This window comes from Notechis scutatus, chromosome Z, assembly GCF_049901735.1.
Source record: "Notechis scutatus isolate UNSWTSFEM ecotype Mainland chromosome Z, rNotScu1.2, whole genome shotgun sequence".
In the NCBI taxonomy this organism is placed as follows: Eukaryota; Metazoa; Chordata; class Lepidosauria; order Squamata; family Elapidae; genus Notechis; species Notechis scutatus.
This window is the reverse complement of record NC_142025.1, coordinates 77,247,679-77,274,753: the sequence shown is the minus strand read 5'-3', so window position 1 is coordinate 77,274,753 and position 27,075 is coordinate 77,247,679. Positions and strand designations below refer to the sequence as shown.

At 39.4% G+C, this 27,075-nt stretch overlaps 1 protein-coding gene across 1 annotated transcript in view; it reads left to right on the top strand.

Annotated features, from left to right (window-relative positions):
• The first annotated feature begins 616 nt into the window (after positions 1–616).
• Positions 617–27,075, top strand: part of CZH7orf57 (chromosome Z C7orf57 homolog) — a 90,802-nt gene continuing 64,343 nt past the window's right edge. Inside the window, 1 exon segment of the mRNA XM_087947327.1 lies at positions 617–864. Coding sequence (XP_087803453.1) covers positions 617–864 — 248 coding nt within the window.

Below are 27,075 nucleotides of genomic sequence, written 5' to 3'. Positions count from 1 at the left end.
TAAATCAAAGCACAGGGCACAGTAGGTGACAGGGTTAAAGTTATAAATGAGGGAAATTACAGGATACATAGGAAACAGGATGAGAGCAATAAATGAGTAAAAGAATCTGGGGTTCCCTCCCCACATGAATGGCAGTATCACAATAGGGATCTGACACTGGGATAGTCCCTGAGTTGGTCCCTTGAGTGCTAAGCCACATTTGAAGTTAAAGCACCACTTCACTGTAAAATTGGTTCTGACCCAGAAAAAGCATTTGTTACATAGCAGATAATAGCGATGTTGCTATGGTTGTGGTCCTACTCCAGGAAAATGCCAAAGGGGAGCTGCAGCCCTATGCCTATACATCCTGCAAAGTCTCCAAAACGTGGAGGTGTTGAGCCATCTGGGAGAAGGAAGCCTATGCAGTCTGGTGGTCTCTCCTAACCTGGAGGCAGTTCTTGGAGGGCAGCAAAATTGCCTTAGAAGTATGGACAGATCACAAGAACACAGAAGTGTTGAAGAACCCATGGAAATTATCCCCTAAACAGATCCACTGGGCTCAATATTTCAACTGCTTTAACTTCATTCTCCAATACCTACCAGGGGAGATAACTTGTTGGCATATGCTTTTTCTCGCATGCCACAGTATAACAGTGCTCAGAAGAAAGTCATCAACTCCATCATCCTGTCCAATCAATTTGCAGTGCCAGTAACCGTGAGGCAGTGTTTCCTCCAGAAACCAACCCTGGACCTGATACAAGTTCTGAGGGAGGCCCTGGAAGATGATGAAAGGTTTCAGCAGCACAAAGATGAGCTGGTGACAAAGGAATGGTTGCCATGGAAAGGAAGAAAAATCTACATTTCAGCCTGCCTAAGGACAAAAGGGTAGCAGGGTAGCAGTCACGACACAAGGGTAGCAGGGCATTTTGGATTTACAAATACACTACACCTGGTGAAAAGGCAGTTGTGGTGGCCACAGATGAAAAAGGACATAGAGGCATATGTGGCTACAACTGCCTGGGAAGCCCCCAGGGTTGATATAGCCAGTAGCCAACCTTAGCAGCCCATGGGAAGAGATCTACAGTATATGGATTTTATTGTAGATTTGCCAGAAAGTGCTGGTGACATTGTGATTTGAACTGTCACCAATTTGTTCTCCAAGCAAACCCACTTCATGGCATGTTCCAGAAGCCCTTCAGCCCAAACTTTGGCTAAATTGTTTGTGCAACACATATGCCGGTTACTTGGGGTCTTGAAACATATTATCTCTGATTGAGGAGTGCAAGTTCTGGCAAGAGTTCCTGAAGCTGATAGGTTCCCCTTAGGGGTTTAGCTCCGCCACCATCCTCACATGAATGGAGCCTGTAAATGTACAAATTCAATCTTAGAAAAATGTCTGAGATGTTATGTAAACTATGAGCTGACCAACTGGGCTGAGCTCCTACCTTTCACAGAAGTGTCATATAATAATTCTGTGAATAGCAGCACCAGATTTACCCCATTCAAGGTGGCTAATGGCATGGAATTTGCATCCATGTTCTGTTCTGTTCTGTTCTGTTCCGTCCCGTCCCGTCCCATCCCATCCCGTCCGATCTTGCTGTGCTTTGCTCTGCTCTCTGTTCCCTATTCCCTATTTCAGTCAATTAAGAGTGGAAATTGACAATCCCAGAAATTATTTTGTCTAGAGGGAGTTCAGGGTATGAGACAGGGTATAGCTATCCACCCAGTTTCTGAAACTCAGGCAGTTGTGTAAAAACCAGGGGCCCTCATACATAGGACCTTTCCCTATTACCTGGATTGTAAATCTGGTGATGGTAGAGCTGAAGTTGCAAAAAATCTCAGATGCTTTCTTCCCATATTTCACTGCAGTCTGCTAAAGACTTTCAGTAGCTTGATACTTAGACCAGCTGCAGAATCCCTTCCTCCTTCCATTTTAGTGAGAGGAGAGAAGCATTTCAAGATTCAAGAAATACTGGACTCAAGAAGGCACAATGGGAAACTGCAGTATCTGGTGTTGTGGAAGTGGCAGAGGCAGAATGGGTAGAGGCAAAAGATTAGGGCATCTAGATTTGTTTGTAAGTTCCATGCTGTTATGTTTGGAAGGTCGGGCTCATAGAGACGAGAGACTCAGGTTAAGTGAACAACAGCTCTTTATTTTACAGGCTAGTCCCGAGTAAAAAGGCAGCACTTGCGGCGGCTCTTTTATAGAGCTCACCGCGGCTAGGCGGCCAATGACATCACTTTTAGTTTCCCGTGATTGGGTTCAACCAATTGCGGTAGACTCCTAGCGAGCCAATCACAACCGCCCAGACTGTCCAATCACGTAGCGGTCTTAGCGGACCAATAGGAATGCAGGGTTTCAAGCCTGCTAATATGGAACACATGCTAAGCATGTAAACTGACCCAGATAGAATGGGAGTTTAGGGGCTTCTGTGTCATGTAAATCTGTGTATGTTTCCTCTCCTTTCTTCTGAAACGTTGGCATGTCAAGGTTGACTTGCAAAATGCCTCTTTCTGCTCTCAGTTTGACAATGAAGCAAGGGGGGGGAGGGCGGGTGATTGGAATGTGTGGGAAGCTGGGAGGGAGAGAAATAATTTTGTGAACCATTTGCATCTTGAGAAAACCTTACAATTCCAAGGTCATGAGCTGAAGATTTTCAAAAGATGCAGATAGTTTTCCGAAAATAAAATGCTTAATCTGGATTGGTGGAAAATGGATACTAAGTGACCCAGGGAAAGAAAAAGGGGGTTTCTGTTAAGTTTGAAGAATAAGGAGACCAGACATCTGACCAGTGACTTCAACTCTTTAATAATAACAGGAATAGGAATAGAACAGAGCAAACTCTATGGGCAGCAGTAACCCTTTTATAGGGTTGGCTGCTACCCTATCAACCAATAACCTTTGTGATAAGTTCAAATAATAACCAATAAGGAGTGGCCTCATCCTGACCAATCCCTGTTCATTGTTTGAGGACCAATCAGGTGTGCAGGCCTTCAAACCCTACTTTGCATTTTATGCTAGTTACTTTATTGATTCATAACAGTTTCATTATACTATGCTTTGCACCAAAACCTCAGAATTGGATTTGCTTCTTCTGTGCTTGTATGGATCTATCAGTAAAGTTTTACTTTTGGTAATAAAGATGTCCCAAGAGTTTCTTTTGATGTACATGCCAACAGGATAATTGACAGGTGGTGTTGTATCCCTCCCCCTTTATTGAAAGAGTGTTGTTCAATCTTAATGTAGGTGGCCTCTTTAACCCCTCTTTCAAACCAGCGGTCCTCGCTGTCCAGAATGTGGACTTTGCTTTCTTTTAAAAAGTGAGCTTTATCTTTCAAATGCAGATGAACTGTTGAATCTTGTCCTGATGGGTTTATATTGTTATTATATTGCATGTTGTACCATGCATTTGTGAAGTGGTTTGTTTTGTTTTTCCAATGTATATATCTGCACATGTCTCACTGCATTGTACTTCATATATCACATTCATCAAATCCAAAAAAAGATCTTTAGGAGGTCCTCCATTACAGACAAAGAAGAGAACAAATGAAGCAACATTGTCATTCCATATCTGAAGAGTCCAGAGGGATTTTCAACCAATACAATATACACACACACTTTAAACCCAGAAATACACTAAAGCAAAAGCTTGTCCACCCTAAGGATAAAGCACCGAAACACAAATTGAACAATGTGATATATGCAGTATAATGCAATGAGGCATGTTCCGATTCTGTGCAGTTCGGAGAAGCATACTACGCACTCACTGGCACTGCTGTTAACTAACGAAGTACTGAAGCATCTGCAAGCAAACAGTCAAAGTCCGAGACCACCAACTTCAACCCTGAGTTACATATATTCTCTTTGGTAGGTTTCTCTTTGGTAGTTCCTTGATAATGGTATTATTTTCTGCTTTCTTGCTTATTTGACTGGTGTTAATTTAAGGCCTTCCCACTTCTGGATGACAGGTAGAGCAATCCAGAAAAAATGTGTTTGCAGAAACTTGGGTTCCAATGTCCCCCACAACCAAAAGAGGATTAAGGGACAAAGGATGGATGAAAAGATATTGATTCATACGAACCTTGTAGAACCAATGAAAGCTACAAGATTACTGATGCAGAAATGCCATTTTAGGCTGCCTTCCTTGTGTACATCTCACATGCACAATTACTTGAATGAATCACTGAAGGCAGACTAAGGGAAAATGCCATTAGCAGAGATTATCATCTAAAAACATCTTTGAGTTGCATTCGTGTGGGTAGACATTGAGATACAGACAATAGCTTGTGGCCATGTTCCCTGGAAATAGTGGTTTGTCTTTGTGCTAGGGCAAAGAAGTTACATATATATCCATTAGAATGCATGTTGTGTATGTACACATGGACATATGCTCCTTGTGAATACAAGAGATTGGTTGTGGAATAATTTTATCCACTTTTGTCTTGTTTCTATTCATTGCAGGATTATAGCCTATGTAAGATTACCCGCAAGGAAGTAAGTTTTCAAGCTTATAAAGATTAAATAAAATAAGCCTGCCCTAGCATTCATTCTAGTATTAATGAGACAGGGGATTCCCGTCTGTTTCCTTCCAGATAACAGATAATCAGAGTTGGAAGGGACCTTATAGGTCATATAGTCCACCCCCCACCCTCACCCCGCCCAAGCACCAGACCCTACACCATTTCTGACAAATGGCAGTCTTCTTGAAGGTCTCAAGTGATAGCGCACCCATAACTTCCGAGGGCAAGCTGTTCCATAGTCTCTCTATCATTCAAGTACTTATCTATATGTCAAATTGCTGCCAGGAAGGTCATTCCTGAAACTGACAAAAATGAAATGCTGCAAAAGTTTGTAGTAAGAATGGAGAAGATATAGTATAGCGCATGCCTTGAAAAAATCCAGTCTTGGGGTTGAATAATAGGCTTAGGCTGCTTTGGAGATAAGCTGCTTAAGATGACTCCTGGTACTTTTAAAGACTAACAGAAAGAGGGTCCCTAAAGAGAGACCTAATGGCTGGAGATTGCTATAAGCACTTGTTAGCCAAGCTAATTTTAAATCGTCTCTGACAACTAATAGTGAGTTTTTTTTCTTCTTTGTTGGCACAAACAGAGCAATCATATCCATGCCTCTGTATTAATTGGCTGGTACACCATACATTTTGTTCTGGGCTGGTAGGCTGCCTGCCATGAAGGGATGAATTTTTGGGCGCATTTTTAGGTTCAATAGTGGGATAGAGAATGCTGTCATTTCTTTATTTCAGCAGATTCAGCAGTTGAACTGTGAAATGCTAGCCCCTTTATTTTCCTTTTACATGCTGAAACTGGTAAGAGTCCTGCCAGGTTTCCCTATCTTTTCAAGCCCAGGTGACAGGAAGAACCACAAAACAATAAGTTTCTTTTTAAAAAAACAAAACACAAGTTTAGCATGGGAAAGTGTCATGTTGGCTATTTCTTGTTCCTGGATTTTAAACTGGATGAAATTGACAAACATGCCAAGTTTCATCTTCTAGCTTAATTGTTTGGAAGAATGGTAAAAACTATTCTTTTTATTTTCCAGTCTTCTAACCCACATCCACCCAAGATAAAGCATTCAGAGTTTGCTTTCTTGGCATGGCTGAGAAAGAAAAAGCAGCAGCAGCATCAATTAAGAACAATGTTAACCACAGTCTAGACAGAACCCCTGCCCAGCATTGTGGTTAAAGAAAAGGAAAGAATTGGAAATTAAAAAGAGATTTCTTAAATCAATTTCAGCTATAGCTAGCTTCCATATAATAGACAAGCTGTTGCAAGCTGCACTGGGGAAAAGCTCTGAGAGATTATTTTGTTCCTGCATTAAGTTATTTTGTTTCTGGATTTTTTGTTTTACTGCATCTTTTTCCTGTTATTTAAACAATAGCTGTGCTTTCAGTGAAGAATTTCTGGGATTGTCAATTTCCGTTCTTAATTGACTGAAATAGGGAATAGAGAGCAGAGCAAAGCACAGCAAGATCGGATGGGACAGGACGGGACGGGACGGAACAGAACAGAACAGAGCAGAGCAGAGCAGAGCAGAGCAGAGCAGAGCAGAGCAGAGCAGAGCAGAGCAGAATAGAATAGAATAGAATAGAATAGAATAACAGAGTTTAGAAGGGACTTAGGAGATCTTTTGGTACAACATTTCAGACAAATATTTGTTAAATCTCTTTTAGAAAAAATCCAGTGATGGAGCGCCCACAACATCTGAAGGCAAACTGTCCCACAGATTATTGTTCTAATTGTTCCTAGATACTGGAAGACTGCTACCCGTGTTTCCCCAAAAATAAAATATTTTTGGGAGCTCCAAAATAAGCACCAGAGCTTATTTTCAGAAGATATCTTATTTTTTTCCCATGTACAGGAGGCCCACTTCTGCTTGCTCATGGTCATAATGGAGCAGGTCCATGCCCCGACACCTGCCTCACCTTGTGGCTGTGGCACTAGCATGTCGCTTGGCCTCCTGCTCCATTGCAATTGTGAGCAAGCAGAAGAAGTGGACTAGTGGCCACAAGGGCTCCTGCTGAACATATCTGTTGCTGCTGCAGCAGGGCAATTGTGAAGGCATGGATGGCCTGGTTGCAAGGGTTGTGAGGTAAGGTGGTGTGGGGTGCATGGGGCAGCTCACCTCACCTCATGTCGGCAGCCAGCCGTGAGCAACCAGATGGAATTGATGGAAGCCAGCTGGGCAGGCTCTTAAATAGGGCTTAATTTGGGTGGTAGGGCTTATATTAGGTGCATGCATAAAAATCATGATAGGGATTTTGTTTTAGGATAGGTCTTATTTTCAGGGAAACACAACATCATGTCATTCCTAGTCCTTCTTTTCATTAGACCAGATACACCCAATTCCTGTAACCATTCTTCATATGTTTTCATATTCAATCCTAATTATCATAGTTGCAGGAATTGGGTATCTCTAGTCTAATGAAAAGAACTAGCAGCTACACAATAGCAGTGTTTCAATATTTCAAGGGCTGCTACAAAGAAAGGAGGTTAACCTATTTTTCAAAAGCACCAGAAGACAAGGCAAGACAAGGGTCTCCTGCTTGAGCAGGGCTTCCAAGGTCCCTTCTAACTATGTATTCTGTTCTGTTATTCTGTTGTCTTGGTTGCTCTGCACTCTTTCCAGAGTCTCAAAAACTTTTTTATTTTTTTATTTCATGGGGACCAAATCTGGATGCAATATTCCAAGTGTGATCCTATCAAGGCATTATAAAATATTAACATTTCATAAGATTTTGATTCTATTCCTCTGTTAATACAGCCTGGCTATGTGTTGGGGTTTTTTTTTTTTTTGAAGGCTGCAGCATACTACTGGCTCATTTTTAAGGGATTGTCCATCAGAACTCCCAGTACTCTCTTAGAGTTACTGCTGTTAAGCAAGGTACCATCTATTTTATACTTGTGCATTTGTTTGTTTTCTCTTCTAAGTATAAAATCTACTTTTCTCATCATTGTATTTTGTTTTGTTGGCTAGGGCCAATTTTCAAGTTGTAAAGATCCTTGTGGATCTTGAGCTTATCTTCTGGACACTTGGCTATTCTTACCAGATTGGTAACTGCAAATTTGATGAGTTCTCTTTTCATTGCTTGTAATATTTTCTGGACCAGAAGCCGCACTGCAGCTGCATCACTGCCCGCTTCAAACCCCTCCGAGCCATACATGAAGTGAACTGACACCCACTATGAAGATGCAGCACGACCACAAACACGAAGCCAAACAGCAGGATCACAGCTCACCAGCTCAAATCCCTCAGCAACTAAGACTAACCTGAGCACAACCAAGCCCCCACCTGAACAGAACACACCTCCAGCCAATCAGAACATGGCCAACCCCCCAACCAATCAGAACACAGCCAAACCCCCAACCAATGAAAACACCCCCCACCCAATCAGAACACAGCCAAGCCCCCACCCAATCAAGTCACACCCCCACTAGCAGTTAAAAGGAAGAAGCAGCTGCAAGCTCACATTACTCTGAGAAGCACTTTCACATGGAGGTTTGCAGAAATATATAATTTTTGTCATATTATTTCATTGATTCCTAAATTTATAGGGCCAATTGGCTAAGTGCTTAAAGGCTTGAAATTAAGAATCTTAATTTAGTCATAAAAACCATTTGGTGACAGTTTTACAAGATCTTTGAACCAGTCCAATTTCCAAGAATTTTGAGCCAGTCCTTGGAAAAGATGTTCCAAACATGTTCCAAAAAAGTTGCCAAGAAAACATTGCAGCCATTAGGAACCAGGAATGACTTAAGGGACTATAACAAAAACTCAATTTCTTTCTCATCTTCAGTTATAGCTTTCATTCTTATTCATTCTGTTGTATTAGCACAGACATGTCAAACTCAAGGCCTGTGGGCCAAATCCAATCCACAGAGGATTTAGGTATGGCTTGTGGGGTTGCCCACACAGGAGATGGCGAGAGCAAGGTGGCTGATGGTGCTCAGCAGTAGCAGCAGCTCATTGACCCCTTGGCCACTCATTGGCCGACAGTGATGGCCATTTGGATGTGAGCCCAGGCCCGTCCAATAAGCCACACTCATCCCTTCCCCACCCAACCTGCTCCACACTCGTGCACTCAGGGCTCTGTAGCGGCAGCAGCAGTAACAGCAGCAGCAGCCTCATCCAACAGGGGCCCACCACTTCTCCATTTTCTTCCAGCCCAGAGGGGAAGGGGGCCAGTACCCCAGGAGTTTGAGGGCTGGGCAGCCACAGCAGTTTCTATGGGAAAGGGGGAGGGGGAAGGAAGGAGGAAGAGAAAAAGGTGCCAGCCAGATGCAACACTCGCTGGGAGCCACTGCTGCTGCACCCACAATGGAGGCATCATGGCAGGATCAGTTGAGAGAATGGGAGGCAGGAGGCTTTCAGAGTTTGATGTGGGGAGCCGCAGAGGCCACTATTGCCTCCTGCCTTCCTGCCCGCTTCCAGGCGCTTCCTCAGTGATGCTTTCTATGCTGACTACGGGCTACCACACTGAATGGGAGGGGGACAGGCTATCTGCCTCTTGAATTCCAGCCCTTGCTTCACTTCTTTGTTGACTGGGGTTTATGAGGAAGTATATCTGACCAGGTGTATTTGGGGTCTTGGTCCTTTGACTTGACTCCTGGGTTGCAGAGTTGAGGTTACTGTAGTTCCCATTTTGCAGAGGAGGCCACAAGAGATCTGGGAGCCCAATCAAAAGAGATTGAGTAGTGTTGTATTGAGTTACTCCTAGGCTTTGTATGGAAAGCTGAAATGCTTGAAGTTTTTCCCCCTTTTGGTTAAAGTTGATTTTTTAAAATTAAGATCTATGCAGGAATTGTCAGAGTGTGCATCATACCATCCAGGAATGCATATTTGGCTTCCCATAAGGCTGCCACAAATGAAAAGGGCAACATTAGGACAAATTCCTAATGCAACTTGGCTCTTTCTCAGAAAGAAAATGGGTGGATTCATTAAACTTCACCCTCCCCAATATGCTGTTTGGATTATGCAAAAACCTGGATGAATTATTTTAATCTAGGGTGTTGTTGAACCTTAATTTTGGAATTTAGGCCCAGTACCGTATACAGATAGTCCTCAACTTACAACAGTTCATTTAGTGACTGTTCAAATTTACAATAGCACTGAAAAAAATGATTTCTGACCGTTTTTCACACTGATGACCTTTGCAGCATCCCCATGGTTATGTGATCAAAATTCAGATATTTCACAACTGGTTCATACTTATGACTGTTGCTGGGCCCTAAGGTCATGTGATCACCTTTTTGGGAACTTCTCACAAGCAAAGTCAATGGGGAAGCCAGATTCACTTAACACCTGGGTTACTAATTTAACAACTTCAGCTAATCGCTTAACAACCATGGCAAGAAAGGTCATAAAATGGGGAAAAATTTACTGAACAAATGTCTCATTTAACAACAGAAATTTTGGAGTCAATTGTGATGATAAGTCAAGGAGGACTTGTACACTCAACTGGCCTTTTGAGAGCAACCATAATGCTGATGCGCCCTCAATGAAATTGAGTTTGACACCCCTGTATTTGCACATTGTATAAATTTTGTAAACATATATGTATATGTACATATATCTATGTTTAAAAGTACAGAGAAATTGAAATTGAAAATTACCTTTGGTTCCAATTTTTTTTAAACACTCTTGTAAAATGATACCTCTTTCAGCAATCTTTGGAGAGCAGACAAATAAAGAAAATAACTTTCTAAATTACTAGTAATTTAATTAATTACTAAATTATTAAAACTTTTTTTTCAAGTAATTTCCATCATAATCCTTCCCCCTTTCTTAGGAAAGAATTTATAGTGATAGACAGGATCTATTTCACAGCTTCTCAGAGAATTTCACCCCCCCTTTTCCTTGTAATTTTCCTTGTACATTATAGTCATTTACTGGAAGAAAGAAAATGAATTGTATGGAATATTAATAAACTCTTATCATTAAATTATTCGTATTCTGTGATAAAAGAAACAAGAGGAAAAAGAGAAACTTCTTAACAGTGAGAGTTTCATTTGTAACTGTATAGTAGCAGTATACTGGAATATCTTTCTAAATTCCTATAAGAAATTCAGTCTTCTGGGCTTTGTGTGCTTATCGAAATTCCATCATCCACAGGATTTCACACTCTTCCAATCCTGTAATACAGTTCCTAGCATTTTAAAATATAATGAACATATAGATTTAAATACTTATTTTGAGAAAAAATAGAAAAGCATATTAAAATATGAATGTTAAATAACTATTATATAAGAGCTATAAGCTAATAAGGAAACAAATTATGCATCAATCACAAAAACAATTGACAAACATTGGAAAAAAGGTATATTTGCTAATACTAAATTGTCTAAAACTTCTGCAAACCAACTACCATGCTTCTTTTATGTATACATAGGCTCTATTGATTCTTGAAAAGTCTACTTAGGAAAAAATAGTTTGAATGGGTCAGATGATTTCGATATCGGTGCCAGAGTCTCTGCCTTTGTGCCCAGTGTTATATTCTGCTGAATGAGAGAATAAAATGAAGAATTCGGTCTAAAATGTGTTTGCACAGTCACAATTTCTAGTTTTTAAAAAAAACTTTAAAAACTTAAGAAAAACAAACAAATAAAGAGAAATTGCAGTAGTTGAGAAGAAGAAAGAAGGCACTTGGAAAATGCAGGCCAGGAGATGAAATGGCAGTGGCTGCCTCACAGCCTCGTAAGTCACTGACAGCTCTCTATCAATATGGGAGATGCCTCCAGCATGTAAACATTTGCCTTTCCTCTCCCCCTCTCCACATGCTGCAAACAATATAAGCTCTAGAGTTTACCAGCATATCTCATTGAGAAGTTGAATAATCTGGTTTTTACAACTGTCTTGAATTCTGGACAGTTTTTAGGTCTTCAGTCATGGAATCTTTCAGTCAATAACTCAAGACATGTTAGCATTTTTCATTCTCTATAGTTATAGTTATTTTTACTCCTGTAAATGTTTTATTACCAGGTTTAGAGCATAAAATAAGACATAAAAACTCATTTAAAACATTATCTCATTGGTGATCTCTCTGCTTTCTTTCCTTAATGGGCTTCCTTTTTTAAATTATATGAACATGGATTAGTACATCTAGTACACCTTAACTTGTCAAGAAGAGCCCAGTTTTCCAGTCCAACTGTATTCCCAGAACAGAAATATGGTTAAATTAACCAAATAACTCTAATAGCTGGTTAATTCTGATTAGTAATGCATGTATCTAAAGGAAGCAGATTCAAGGATGAAAAATGTAAGAATTGTTTGATACTTCAGCAATACAACAATATAAAAAGAAGGATGTCTTCTAATCCAATCCCCGTGCTCAAGCAGGAGATCTTATACCAATGAAAAGGCTAACCTTTTCCGCACCAAATCCCCAATATGCCATATGTACATGTCCCCCGCACCTATGCCCTGCCCCCATGCATGCACCCCACCCCGCAGCAGAGACCCAAAGACTAGCTGGCCGCCAGGAAGCGCACGCATGCACATGCATGGCAGAGCTGAGCTGGGGCGACGGCTCGCGTGCACAGAAAGGGCTCTGCGTGCCACCTCTAGCATCTGTGCCATAGGTTTGCCTTCATAGCCCTTTCAGTCAGGTGTCTATCCAATCTTTTCTTAAAAACCTCCAGTGATGAAGCACCTACAACTTCTGAAGGCAAGCTGTCTCACTGGTTAATTATGCTCAGTGTTAGGAAGTTTCTCCTTAATTCCAGATTGCTTCTCTCCTTGATTAGTTTCCATCCATTGCTTCTTGTCCTGCCCTCTGGTGTTTTGACTCCCTCTTTTTTGTGGCAACCTCTCAAATACTGGAATACTGCTACCATGTCACCCCAGTTCCTTCTTTTCTCTAGACAAGCCATACCCAAATCCTGCAACCATTCTTCATATGTTTTAGTTTCCAGGCTGTTAATCATCTTAGTTGCTCTTAACTGCACTCTTTGTCAAGTCTTAACACCTTTTTTGGTAATGTGGTGACCAAAACTGGATGAAGTATTCTAGCTGTGGTCTTACTAAGGTTTTATAAAGTGGCACTAAAACTTCACATGATTTTGATTCTATGCCTCTGTTTACACAATCAAGGATTGTATTAACTTTTTTGGGGTTGCTGCCTCACACTACTAGCTCAAATTTAAATGATTGTCCACTATGACTCCAAGGTCCCTTTCACAGTTAATGCTTTGGGGGCAGGTTTTACCTAATTTGTACTTATACCTTTGGTTTTTCCTACCTAAGTGTAATACCTTATTTTTCTTCATATTAAATTTCACGTTGTTGGATAGGGTCCATTGTTCAAGTCTGTCAAGATCTTTTTGGATCCTGAGCTTGTCTTCCGGGGTGTTGCTATTCCTGCCAGTTTAGTGTCATTTGCAAACTCAAATGAAGATGAATTCCATTTCTATTCCTTCATCTAAGTCATTTATGAAAATATTGAAGAGTATTAGAGTTAAGACGGAAACTTGTGGTACCCCATTGCTTCCTTCCTTCCATGTAAATAGAGTACCATTAAGAACTACTTGTTGAATATGGTGTGATTAGATAGATTATATATGTACCCAGAAACATTCCATGAAATTGTTTAGGACTTACAGTAATTTCTTTTTAAAATTTCTTTTTAATTTTTATTAAATATAACAGTGAATGTGGTGTCTCTTATTTGACATACATTTCTATCTAATCCCTTTATAATTAAAAAGAAAAAGAAATGCATACATACATACACACACACACACACACACACACACACACACATATATATACATACATACATACATACATACATACAACATATTTTCCATTTTTCTTTTGTTCCTTTTTATCACCTTTTCTACTTAAGTTATATGAACACCCTTTCATGTCCCTCCATTTACAAAATTTGTTCCATATTTTATAATATTCTAATTCATCTTCCTCTTTCAATTCTAGTGTTAGCCTATCCATTCCGGCACAATGTAATATTTTCCCAATCAAGGCATCCTCACTTGGAATCTCTCTTGCTTTCCAATTTTGGGCATATGTTATTCTTGCTGCAGTAATTACATGTATAATTAAGTAGGTGTCAGGTTTGTTTACATTTTTCTCCAATATTCCTAATAAAAATGTATCTGATGTATACTGAATTTTAAGCCCTGTTATTTCTTCTAACCATGACCAGATTCTACACCAAAAAACCTGCGCTTTCTTACAGGACCACCATGTGTGATAGTAAGTGCCCCATTCTTTAGTGAATTTCTAGCAGTTAGGAGATTGATTGCCATACATTCTAGTTAGTCTGGCTGATGGGAGGTGCTGCCCGTAAAACATCTTGTACAGGTTTTCTTTGTATGATGTCACTAGCATGATCTTTTTGTTCTGCTCTCAAATTTGCTGCCATTAGTCTAAATTGATAGTGTATCCAAAATCCCTAGTCCAGGTCACCATTGTTTCCTTTACTTGTTCTTCATATAATTTGTAATCTAATACAGTGATCCCCAACCTTTCTTATGCCGCGGCCCGGTATCCCCAACCTTTTTTATGGCGCGGCCCGGTACCGGCATTAGCTGGGCGCCGCCATCTTTTTTTGATGAAAAAGTGCTTCCGGTGAGCTTTCTACCCAGAAAAGCTCACCGGAAGCACTTTTTCATCAAAAAAAGATGGCGGCACCCAGCATACCAGCGGCCCGGTAGGACTTGTTCCGCGGACTGGTACCGGTCCGCGGACCGGTGGTTGGGGACCCCTGATCTAATAGATATCTATCAATATTCTTTATTTGTTTAGTCTCTGGTCCAATTACTTACAGTAATTTCTATGAAATTGTATTCCCAAGTTGCAATTCTACTTCAAATCACTTCAAAACAATAAGTGACATGGTTATGATTTTAAAAAATGGGGACAAAATTCTTACAACTCAGGCTTTGAGACCCAAAATGTTTTGGGGAAAGGATGGCATATTAATATAATTTTTAAAAGATAGAATTTTATAACACAAGGGTAATTCTAAAATAAATTGTTTTACACAATAGTGTTAAATAATTAAGATAGATATCTGCTCCCTTTCCAGATCCATTTGCACCTAATAAAGTTGAGATCTGTAGAAAGCAAAGTAAGATATTTAATGATAGTTGAGTTGTTCTCACTGTATGTTAATGTCCCATTGGCATGTACAGCAAAAGAAACTCCTGGGACATTTTTACCAAGAGTATCACTTTACTGACAGATTCATATAGGTACAGAAGAAACAAAGCCAGTTCTAAGGTTTGGGTGCAAAGCGTAGTGAAACCTTTTTCCTTCCCCACTGTCCACCAACTCAGGTTGAGCATTTTATTTTGGGAAAACAGTCTGCACCTTTCAAAAGCCTTCAGCATCTGATCTTGGAATTGCGAGATTTTATCAGGCAACAAATGGCTTGTGTAAATTCCTTTTCTCCCTCCCAGCTCCCCATACATTCCAATCATACCCATTCCACCAGCTTCTTTGTCAAGTTGCAAGTGAAAGAACCTTGACACTGCATTTTTTTAGAAACTGATATTAACGTCTTATGTTTTCTTCTTTCTTTATCTTGTATGATTCTTTGAAAGGGAATTGGCAAAAACAAACATTAGAAGGATTTAGGTATAAGCAAGAACTGGTAGTCAGACTTCTTACGATAATATCTGTTAAAACAATATAAAAAACACAGTCTTGCTCAAAAAGTAGGACTGTGAAATGTTTCCCAAAAGGTTTTAAGTTCTTCTACTTTATTTTTAATTAAAGTAGGCCTTATATAGTCCAAAAAAAAAAAAAATTGGTGTATAAGCAAATCATAAATAATTCAGGTAACTAAAGATTATCTCAGCCTGGAAGAAAGTCCTTAGGCAATATTGAAAACTAAAAGCATAGTTCCAAGTACATATACAGGGGTGGAGGGATCCAGTCCACTGCTGCCATTTTGTGGGCTGAGGTTGTCTTTCCCCTATTTACATATACATGAAAACCACTAGGTGAGATTGTTTGGAGTGACACACACTGGAGTGGGAATTGTGTATTTATACATCAGGGTGTATTAGTGATGGTATCAATAACCTGTTCCATGGAGGATGAGGGGGCTTTGGTAGAGCCAACAAATGCTTGTTTGCAGGGGTGGGATTCAATTTTTTTAACTACCGGTTCTGTGGGTGTGGCTTAATTGGTGGGCATGGCTTGGTGGTCATGTGACTGGCTGGGCGTGGCCAACTCAACATCACTCACATTGAGGCACTCATCTCCTCGCCTGGCCTCTCATGATTGTGGGGATGCTGCAACAGTCATATGTGTGGAAAACGGTCATAAGTCACTTTTTTCAGTGCTGTTGTAACTTTGAATGGTCACTTCACACAAGCAAAGTACCAGCAAAGGAAGAAAAAAAAAAACTCCAGAGCTGTTCCAGGAAGTTTAGTCCTGCCAAGAATGTAATAAGAGTTAATGGAGAGGCAGTTTCTGTAAGCAACACCAGAATGTTTCCTTCCTGCCTTCATTACAGGATTAGGCCAGTAATTTCTTCTAACAACCGGTTCTCCGAACTGCTTAGAATGTTAACAACCAGTTCTAGCAAATAGGTGCGAACTGGTAGAATCCCACCCCTGCTTGCTTGGAGTTTTCAGCCCTCCTGATCTGAGGCACCTTCTATACTTTATTCTGATAAGGTGGCACTCAAACAGGGTAATATTTATGAGTCAAGCCTTGACCACAGAACTGGTAGTAAAAAATTTTGAATCCCACCACTGGTCCTGTCCTATCTATTCTGGCAGGAGGACATGTTTTGGTTCCTGTCAGCTAAGTAATGTTAACTGGTGGGGCTCAAAAGATGGATCTTTTCTGCTATAGCTCCCATCCTCTCAAACATCCCCCCACTGGAAACAAAGTTGGACCTCACCATTCTTTATATCTATTACAATGATGATAACAACAATACAAATTAAAACAGTAAAAGAATAAAAATAGGTGTAAAAAAGAAAAAGAAACAAAACAATAAGAATTCAGTAATGGAAAAGAAATATATAAAGAAATGATTTTCCCCTCGCAAATATTAATACTTTTAGTAACATCATTTTCTTATAAAATATAACAATGTCCACTAGGACTCTAAGATTCCTCTCACAGTTATTACTATTGAACCAATTTTTTTCTAATCTGTACCTGTAAAAATTTAGTTTTTCTTGTCTAAGTTTAAAATCTTACTTATGTTATCATTTAACTTCATTTTGTTAGATAGGATGAAGTTTTCAAGTCTGTTGAGATCCATCTGGATCTTGAGCCTATCTTCTATGGTGTTGGCAGATAAGATTTGATGAGTTCCCCTTCTATTCCCTCATCTAAATTGTTTATCACAATATTGAAGAGCACTGGACCCAAAACAGTACATTGGGATACCCCACTGCTTATTTTCCATCCATGTCTATGTGGTTCCATTAAGGACTACATGTTGAGTACAGTTTGTCAACCAGTTACAAATCCATCTGGTGGTGATGCTGTCTATCCCACATTTTTCTAACTTACCAAGAAGTAGGTTGTGGTCTATTTTATCAAGTACTTTTTTGAAATCTATGTATACTCTGTCGACACCATTTTGCTGATCCACTAATTTAATCACTTTGTCAAAGAATGAAATAAGATTAGTTTGGCATGATCTGTTTTTGACAAATTCACATTGTTTTTTGGTTAGAACTTTGTTTGTTTCTAGGTGTTTGCAAATCTATTGCTTCATTATCTTTTCCAGGATCTTTGAAGTATTGATGTCTGGCTGACAGATCTGTAATTTCCTGGGTTGGTTTTTCCTCTTTTTTGAAAATATGAACACATCACCTCCAATGGTGGGATTCAGGTTTTTTTTTATTACCAGTTCTGTGGGTGTAGTTTGGTGGGCGTGGCAGGGGAAGGATACTGTAATATCTCCAGTCAGAGGTAGTATTTGCCGGTTCTCCAAACTACTAAAAATTTCTGCTACTGGTTCTCCAGAACTGGTCAGAACCTACTGAATACCACCTCTGATCACCTCTTTTCTAGTCACAGAATAATTCTCCAGTGCTCCAGAAACTTTGAAAGATATGGTTCAAATATTCTGAGATCACGTCTGCCAGTTCCTTCAGAGTTTTGGGAAGTCCTGGTGGCTTGAACTCATCTAGAATGAACAGATTCTTTTGTCATTTTCTTGCCTATTTTAATCTGTATTCCAATTCTGTCTTTTTGGTAGGTTGTGCTATTTTTTCTCTTTGCGTGAAGACAGATGTAAAAGCCTCTCACATCTGTCCAATTTTTAAAAAGTCATATTAATTCCTGTGCCAGCACACCATGTATTTTCAAGGCAGAAATCAATGTAGTAAATAGTATCACCTAACTAGCTAAAAAATGGAAATCTCTGCTTGATTTAAAAGATATAATTTACATTTCCCTTCCCTCCATTGCCCTTCAGCATATTTAGCTTTCCAGCTAAATGTAGTTTAGCTTTTCACATATAGAAATAGAGTTATCTTTAAGATTTCAGTAAGTCTGTCATTGCACTTTACTCTTTCCAGTTACTTTTTATTTGTTAGAAATGAAGAAAATTGTCTAGCTTAAATATTTATGAATATAGTATAAATATGTTTTTAATCTCCTCAATATGATTTTGTCTATTATAAACAAGATTTCAGACCATGGTAACCACAGATATCATCCACATTAACATCATCATTTAACCGGAAAAAAGGAATCCAATTTTGTTCAAAAATCTGTAGGCAAAAATGTTCTTATGAGTTTCTAAATATATTTAAATTTGTAATATTATAGTTATTAATACCAAAAATATCCTTCATACATAATCTACAAATATATATTTGACATCAATACATAGTAATATTTTAATGAAGTTAATATTTTTGTTAGCTTTCAAATTCTTATCTTTTACAATGGCACTGTTAAGATTAGGATTTGCAGGAATTTTACAGTAGTCAACCAGATGCCTCTTGGAAAATTCAAATCTGAGCAAACCAATCAAAGAAATATTAGTTTTGGCAGTGAAAATTGGAGCATTTCCCTTTGAAGACATGCATGTGTGCATAGAGCTTGGAGGCTATTACTGAGCAATAAATAAGAGAGTACAATGTCCAATGTCTTCTTCAGGGGGCTGAATAGAATAGCAGCTGAAATAGGTAGTAACTCTTGTCAGTTATAGGTAGACAACTGAGGTATTATCAAGAGTGCTAGATGTGTATATGGGATGTTAGAGGGGAAATTATACTCCGTTAGAACCCATTTGTTAGCCATAGGTTGTCCATCCTGCCTAGAATCTGTCAGCTCACATATTCCTCGGAAACAGAAATGTACTCCTTCATTTGTGGGTCTATGGAATTTACCTTTGTTGAAATAAATCACATGTATTTCCAGAAAGCTTAGAGTCACAAATAAATGAGATATCTATGAGTGAAATGCATGGTATGCATATGATATAGCTTAAATTTCCACTCCTTTATTCACTGCATCTACTCCAGTGCAGCCTGAAATGATCGCTCTTTTTGCAGAGAAGCAAAAATATGACAGAATTTGAAGATGGGATTTTTACATTGGATACTTATGTAATAAGTGTTTTCAAACTGAACCGGACACTTGTTTCAATAGCATGTGTGATTTGTTCTGATAGCTCATTATCAAATTTTTCATTTTAAAATTTATATTAGGTGCCTCCACTGCCTTGCAAAGCTGACTAGAATATTGTATCTGCATAAGTACAGTGATCTGAACAAATGGGATCTGACCTGGCATTCTAGTACAATGGTAAGTCAAATCCTTGAAAGTATAGCATTTCTCAAATTGATTTGATCCCTAGTGACTTCTCAAACACACCCATGTAGCTTTTTGACAACAGTGTAAAAATCTTTACCACTTTGTTCTTCAATGTGGGCTTTCCCCCTCCCCTAATTTTCAGTCTAAACTATAGACCAAAATGTCCCTTGTGGTACCCATACCCAGGTTTGTTTAATACTCTCCTTATTTAGCTGTGAGCTCAGACACAGTTGACAATTTGCTGTCATAAACTGAGCCAGATACTTCAATGTTGTTAATGTTAGAGAAACTTTATTGATTTAATTATTTGATCCTATCAAATACAAATATACATTAGTACAAAGTAAACAGTAGGACATGTCCATAATAAGGCATCATACTTAAAGTTAACCCCAATCTGATCTAAATATTCCATCCTCTTTGCCTTTGAAATAAAGAGTATGATGCTAATGACATATAGGTTCATTCAAAAAAGATTTTCTTCAGGGTGCCTCAATATATTTTAGTTTTTCATAAGAATATAAGTAAGCAGCTCTTTCTGCAGAGTCCAAAAAGAAGGTGCCCAGTGTCTTCAATGGTTGGAGGTCCACAGAATGTTTCTTGAATTGGAACTCCATGAAAGCTCCTATTATCTTACATGGAATCTAGTTGTTTGAACCAAGCTCCAGAAAAGGCTGTTTTGAAATGTAGAGACATATAACAATGAGTAGACTTATAACATTGTTAAATATTTTTCTATCTGGGAGGTTGGTTTCTATTGATCGACCACTTCAAAGATTTAACCTGTTTATGTGCTGCAGAATTATTTTGGGCAGACATTTCAATAACTCTTTGTTTGTCAACTGCCTAGCCTATAGAATTGATTGGACTGAAAATCAGAGAGAGAATCCATTAATGATGCTTCTAGAAAGAAAACGACCAGAAGACAGTTGCCCTTCTCTATCGCCAGCATCCAACAATCAGTGATACCTTAGGTAACAGTCTTTCCTGCATGTCTTTCCTGTATTTCATGATATCCATGAATAGTTTTTCTTCTTTTACAGCCATATACCATTTCACTGAAAATAAGCCCTATCCTGAAAATAAGTCCTAGCCCTACCCCTAAAAAATAAGCCCTACTTAAGAACCTATGCAGTGGGTCACCCACCCATGCTGTCTGTGATACTGCAGCCATGAGGCGAGGTGGGGGGTGGAGCTGCCCCACATGCCCTGCCATGGCTTACCTCAGGGCCCCTGCAGCCAGACCCTCCATGCCCCAAAATCTACTTTGCAATGGCAGCACCAGCAACCATGTGCAGTAGGAGCTCACATGACTGCTGGCCCACTTCTGCTTGGTTGCAGCCACAACAGAGGCTGAGCAGTGTGCTGGCCATGAGGTCAGGCAAGTGTTGGGGTATCGATGGCCTGGTTGCAGGGGCCCTGATGTAAGCCGGTATGGGGCATGGGACAGCTACACCACTCCCTGCCTCATAGTGGTGACACTGGCATGCTGCACAGCCTCCTGCCCAGCCACAAGCAGAAGAAGTGGGCCTCCTGTACATGGAAAAAAATAAGACACCTCCAAAATAAGCACTGGGGCTTATTTTTGGGGAGTGACCTGGTCTTATTTTTGGGAAAGACAGATAATACCAAATGAGACTAGTGTTGATGAAACAGATGAAGGTCTAATAAGCATCTGACTTTATATATCTATATTTTAATATGTTATAGTGCACTTAGGTTTGTTTGTTGCAAAACAATTCCAGTGTAAGATGCACTTCCATTTTTTAAAGTAATATAATTTTTGCATATAACCGAATAGTATTTCCCACTGTTGCAGTTTTGTTTAATCTCTTTAAATATATTTTAATCCACAGTAGTAGCATACTTAATAAGCATATATAACTTGTTGCAAAAGTAGTTCAATAAGAATGGCAGAGTATTTCTACAAATCTACTCAAAAGTTTTACTGAAATGAATGGAATTTACTTTGAAGTAGAATTGCTGCACCACAGCAATAAACGGGTTCTATGGATTATGTCATTGTAAAATATATTGTAGATGTGTCCCTTAGTGCAGTGGTCCCCAACCTTTTTGTACCAGGGACCAGTTTCAAGCACAAACACTTTTTCAAGGACCGGGGAGAATCGAGTTTGGTGGTTTGCTTGCAGACGTTTCATTACCTGACTAGGTAACATCTGATGTTGTTACCTAGTCAGGTAATAAAACGTCTGCCAGCAAACCACCAAGTTCAGGAGCGCTTCGGCCTTCCTCCCTCAGCCCCATCCCTCAGGTGTCTCCTTCCCTCCCTCAGGTGTCTGCTTCGTTCCTCTCTCAGTCGCTCTCTCGCTGCTCCACCAGCCCAGGAAGAAACTGCTTCAAAGAAGCTGGGGGGTGGGTTTTCCTGTCGCCGCAGCTCCTCCGAGCGCCCGTTTACCCCACCCGCCCGCCCGTGCGCAGTTCACCCAGTGCTCCGTTCTGCCTGCCTGCCTTCGTTTCGGAGCAGCTTCGGCTGATAAAAAGAGGCGAATAGTTATTATTCTCAGCCGAAGCTGCTCCCAAACAACCAGACAGGCAGGCAGGCAGAACGGAGCACTGAATTGAAGCGCGCGCGGGCGGGTGGGCGGGGTGGGGGTAAATGGGCGCTTCGGAGGAGGTGCGGCGACAGGAAAAGCCACCCCACCCCCCGGCTTCTTTGAAGCAGTTTCTTCCTGGGCTGGTGGAGCAGCGAGAGAGCAACTGAGAGAGGAACGAGGCGGGAGGAAACCGAAGCTGCTGAGCCAGAGAGCAGGACAGGCTTCGGTTGCTTCCTCCCTCCCCTTCTTTCATTTGTGTCCTTGATCCCCGATCCCAGCAGCATTCACCGAAGGCGAAGAAAGCCGCCATTTTTTTTAAAAAAATTTCTTTGCGGCCCGGTACAGAGTGCTCCACAGACCGGTACCGGTCCGCAGCCTGGTGGTTGAGGACCCCTGCCTTAGTGGACCACAAATGACCTTTCTCTAATCTTATGATTTTAATAAAGGATGTCTTGCAAAAGCTAGGGGGTTAAGGAAGCTAGCTCAGATTTGTTTCTTGCTTTCAAGACATATAGTATGTACCTTTCTAGTTAGGCAGAAAACAGAAGTAAATTGGCAAAAATAGGAAGAATCTGCTTCGAGTTAGCCTCAATGGATTATTCCTGAGATACTTTTTCATCTTCTCATTCTAGTCTACAATTCTGGGTAACTAACCAGATATAAGCCTATTTAATTATATCCAAGCTCAGATATTGTCACCAGAAGTCACCATTTAGTAAAACATTAGCAAACCTGAAAATTGTTATGTTAGCATCTTCTCATAATAAATTAATTAGTGATTAATTTATCGTGAGAAGAATGGGACTTTTAGGCAGTAGGAAATTATATTTCTGATGAATTAGATTTTGAGTGGCTGTATGCAGCATTTGCCAAGGACCTCTATGTCCCAAGGAGCTCCACCTCCCCAAAAACTGCCAAATTCAAAATCAATAAAGGGACAATTCTTAAAGATTCTTGCTAAACAAGAAATTATTTTGCAGTGATAACATTATAACAAGATACACATTATCACACAAATGGTACATTTATGTAAATGCAATATACCTCTATATCATCATGCAAGTCCATTGCTCTCCTTGCTTGCTACCATTACTACCTATAATGCTAAGTCATATTGCTTGGTAGTGTTAGTCAAGCTTCTTATTCATAAAATGCTCTGCAAGTTATCAGAATAGCTATTAATAAACTGATCCTTAAAAGGTTAATTGTCTCCCAACTTCTATACCATCTAGTATTTTGTGAATCCATGTAATGTTACAATACAGTCTTTATTTTCTGTCTTCACTGAGTAATTATGTGTTCAAGAAACAGAATTTTTTGTTCTGACATTGAGGCCACTCTGTCTCTATTCTGAATGTGACTGTTAAGTACAAGCCCAGTTCAGTAGTTTCTTATGGTCACTAACCAGAATTCAACAAATTAAGCTATTGAGACAATGAAAGTATGTCTTGTTTTACAAACACTATAGCAAATTCTGACTGCATTCACAGAAACTGAGATGTAACAGGCATATCTGATAATAATAGCTACACATTTTAATTTGTTAAATAAGGAGTGAACAAAGTAGACTCTTGCAATCCTAACAAAATCTAATATAACATGACATGGTTTCTTTTCTACAAAGATGCAACCTCAGCTCATAAAGTATATTTTTGTATCTGCCCTTAAGAATTGCAATAGAGAGGACATTAAAGTGTACAAATTTAGCACTCTCCAAAGTTTAGAGTTAAATAATATAGATATTTCCCTGAATCCATGAAAGAAGCATGACTGCTTAGAAAATCATTCCTACCTAAGTAAATTGATCCATTTGGGCTTCCAGATCTTAGTCATCTTGCTTAAGTACAATCATAACCCATCATTATAAAATGGTAGAATCATAGGTTTTGCAGATTCGGTGTTTTCATATTGATTCATAATTATTTGTGATGAGGAGAGCCCAAACCTTCTGAAAAGAACAGCAACTTCACCAGTGGTGGGATTCAATTTTTTTTTACTACTGGTTCTGTGGGCATGGCTTGGTGGGCGTGGCGGGGGAAAGATACTGTAAAATCTCCAGTCAGAAGTGGTATTTGCTGGTTCTTTGAACTAATCAAAATTTCTGCTACCAGTTTTCAAGAACTGGTTAGAACCTGCTGAATACCTCTGAACTTCATGTGTTATGAAATAACACAATTCTACTGTTCCATCTGTTTGCCTCGACTTTATTACATCATGGAGGATATCAAGTTTCAATTTGTTTTGATGGCTGCAACTGTCATAGGGCTCTGGCTTGGCTGTGGAACCACCAGAGAAGCTGAAACTTCCACCAGCTTCTTTGGAAAATACTTCACATTGAATTCTGTCTAGGACTAACCTGCCAATCCAGCCAAAACATAAATGATAAGTGGATATGATCATGATGAGGAATTATGAAAACTGTAATTCAAAATATTTGGAAAGTAGACATTTGTCAATCTTCAAGGGAGAAGAGTTCTTATCATGCTATATGCAACAATCAACTCAACAATTCAAGAAAGTCTGTGATGCACTGATTTTCTTCTTTATGAGTCCCCATAATGAAGTGGCCACTATATGCCCTTCCTACTTTAATCTTTTATTGATCCTTTCCCCTCCCCAAATCTTTGCATAAACATGTTCCTTGTTTTAAGCTCTTTCATACCTCATGCCAATGTCCCTGAAAGTTCAGGCCATAATATTTTGTTTTAATTCAATTGAAATGTTAGAAAACTATTTTCTATTTCTACTACAAGAAATCCACATAACTATCCATTTGGAAATAATTTATATAGCTAGCATGCAGTATTGTGAGGAATATTACCTCTGTCTACTATTAACAACAGGGAATGGGTTGCAAACGTCTGAAACATTTAGCCAGCTGAACCAGCTTGCAGAATTCATGAAGCAAGCTTCACAAATATCCTCATTAGTTACAGCTATCAGGTATGGCAGCAGCTTTTTCCTTAAGCATATCTTTAGCTACCTTCTGAAAATCAGATATTCTTCTTTATGAATATATGCTTTTGATGATAACAATGTTTAGACAAAGAGTTCTTACTTCATTTCTATATTTATAAGTAAACAAGTATTGCAGAACACCATATTCTAAGACTTTATTTTTAAAAACTGACCCTTTTCATAACATTTTACAATTCAAGAAACTAGAAATTAATAATTACAAATTAATTTTAAATGACTAATAGGTAGAATTAACATTTTGCTTCTGATAGAGCAAATGCATGTCACAGCATCAGCAGGAATCATTTATGAAGTTTATTTTTGTTATACCAAATAAATGTTCTATGTATTATGAGAATATAGTATTTTCTCATGTAAGAATTTTTTGAGGAAAGTCCAAATCAGACATCTATGGGGTAATAGTAAAATGTACTGATAGTCAAAATTAGGCTCCAGCAACAAATGACTTACATTGGAAAAAGAAAACAAATTAAGCACACTAAAGAAGTACACAGTAATCACAATTTTGTTTGTTAAAAAGACACTGATTAACAAGATGTAATTTTCTATGAGACCTTGTAAGTGTCAAGAGGGAATTATAGAGATTAGAGAAATAAAAAAATTGCATGCACAGCATGTTGTTACTATTGCTACAATTATATTATGTTTACATCTTATCTTTCATCTGGGAGACCAAAGTCACATGCTTACTATTAATAACTTGACAGAAATCTTTTAAATTATTTTGTGCAATCCTGTTTTCCTGAACATCCTTCAAATTTCAAGTCCAGCTCATAGTTCTGCCATTTCTTTATACAAATTTTATTTCTTTATCAAAATATAAAATACAAAGGAAAATAATAGTAGTGAAAATATAGATGAAAGAAAAAAGAATCAGAATCAGAATACAGCAAGAGATCCTACCTATACCATTTTAGTCAACTGACTGTCCAGTCCCTTAAAAACCTCCATTGACAGAGCGTCCATGATTTCTGAAGGCAAGCTGTTTCACTGGTTAATTGTCCTCACTGTTAAGAAGTTTCTTCTTAATTCCAGGTTGCTTCTTTCTTTAATTACTGTATTTTTTGCACTATAAGACCCTCCAGACCATAAGATGCATGTAGCTTTTGGGGAGGAAAAAAAAATCTGCCTTTGCCTCCCAGCAATTTGCCTCCTTGCAGCAAACAGCCTCGGCAGCTTCAGCACAGCCTGATTTAGCATGAGCAGCTGATTGGCGCTTGGATCAGCCTCCCAGAAAACTGCCAATCAACTGTTGCAGGCTCTGGGGATCACCGCCACCCATTGCCGCCGCCTATTGCCACCTCCACACACCCATTTTCAACCTCCACCTGTGCCATTTTTGGCCTCCGTGCATCCAGGCGGCCTGGAACAGACTGAAAATGGGATATACGGAGGCCAGAAATGGGGTGCACAGAGGCCTGAAATGGGGTTTGTGGAGGCGGTGATAGGTGGCGACAATGGGTGGCAGCAATCCCCGCAGTCAGGAACAGCTGATTGGCAGTATTCCAGATGCCAATCCAACTGCCAAGCAGCTGCTTGTGCGAAATCAGGCTGTGCTGAAGCTGACTAGGCTATTTGTTGTTTGCTGCAAGGAGGCAAATTGCTGGGAGGCAGAAACCGAAGGGTGGAGGCCAGCAGATGGACAGGGCTTCAGCAACATTAGCTCTATAAGACACACAGACATTTCCAACCACGTTTTTTGGAGGGAAAAGTGTGTGACATAGTACAAAAAATATGGTAATTTCAATCCATTGTTTCTTGTCAAGGCCTCCCCGCTTTGGAAAATAAATTGACTCAGTTCTCTTTGTGGCAGCCTCTCAAATACTAGAATACTGCTGTCATGTTTCTCCTGGTTTTTCTTCTCTCTAGGCTAGCCAAACCCAAATCCTGCAGTCATTCTTCATATATCTCCAGGCCTTTAATCCTCTTAGTTATTTCCCTTTGCACTTTTCCCAAAGTCTCAACATCTTTTTTGTAATTGATACCCAAAACTGGATACAGTATTCCAGATGTGGTTTTACTAAGGCTTTATAAAGTGGTACAAATACTTCATGAGATTTTGATTCTATGCCTCTGTTTATACAACCAAGGATTGTATTAGCTTTTTTGGATATTGCCGCACACTGCTAACTCATATTTAAGTGATCGTCCACTAGGACTCCAAGGTCCCTCTCAGAGTTATTACTGTTTTTGAGCCAGGTTTCACCTAATTTGTACTTGTATCTTTGGCTTTTCCTGCCTAGGTGTAAAACCTTGCTTTTCTCCACATTAAATTTCTTTTTGTTG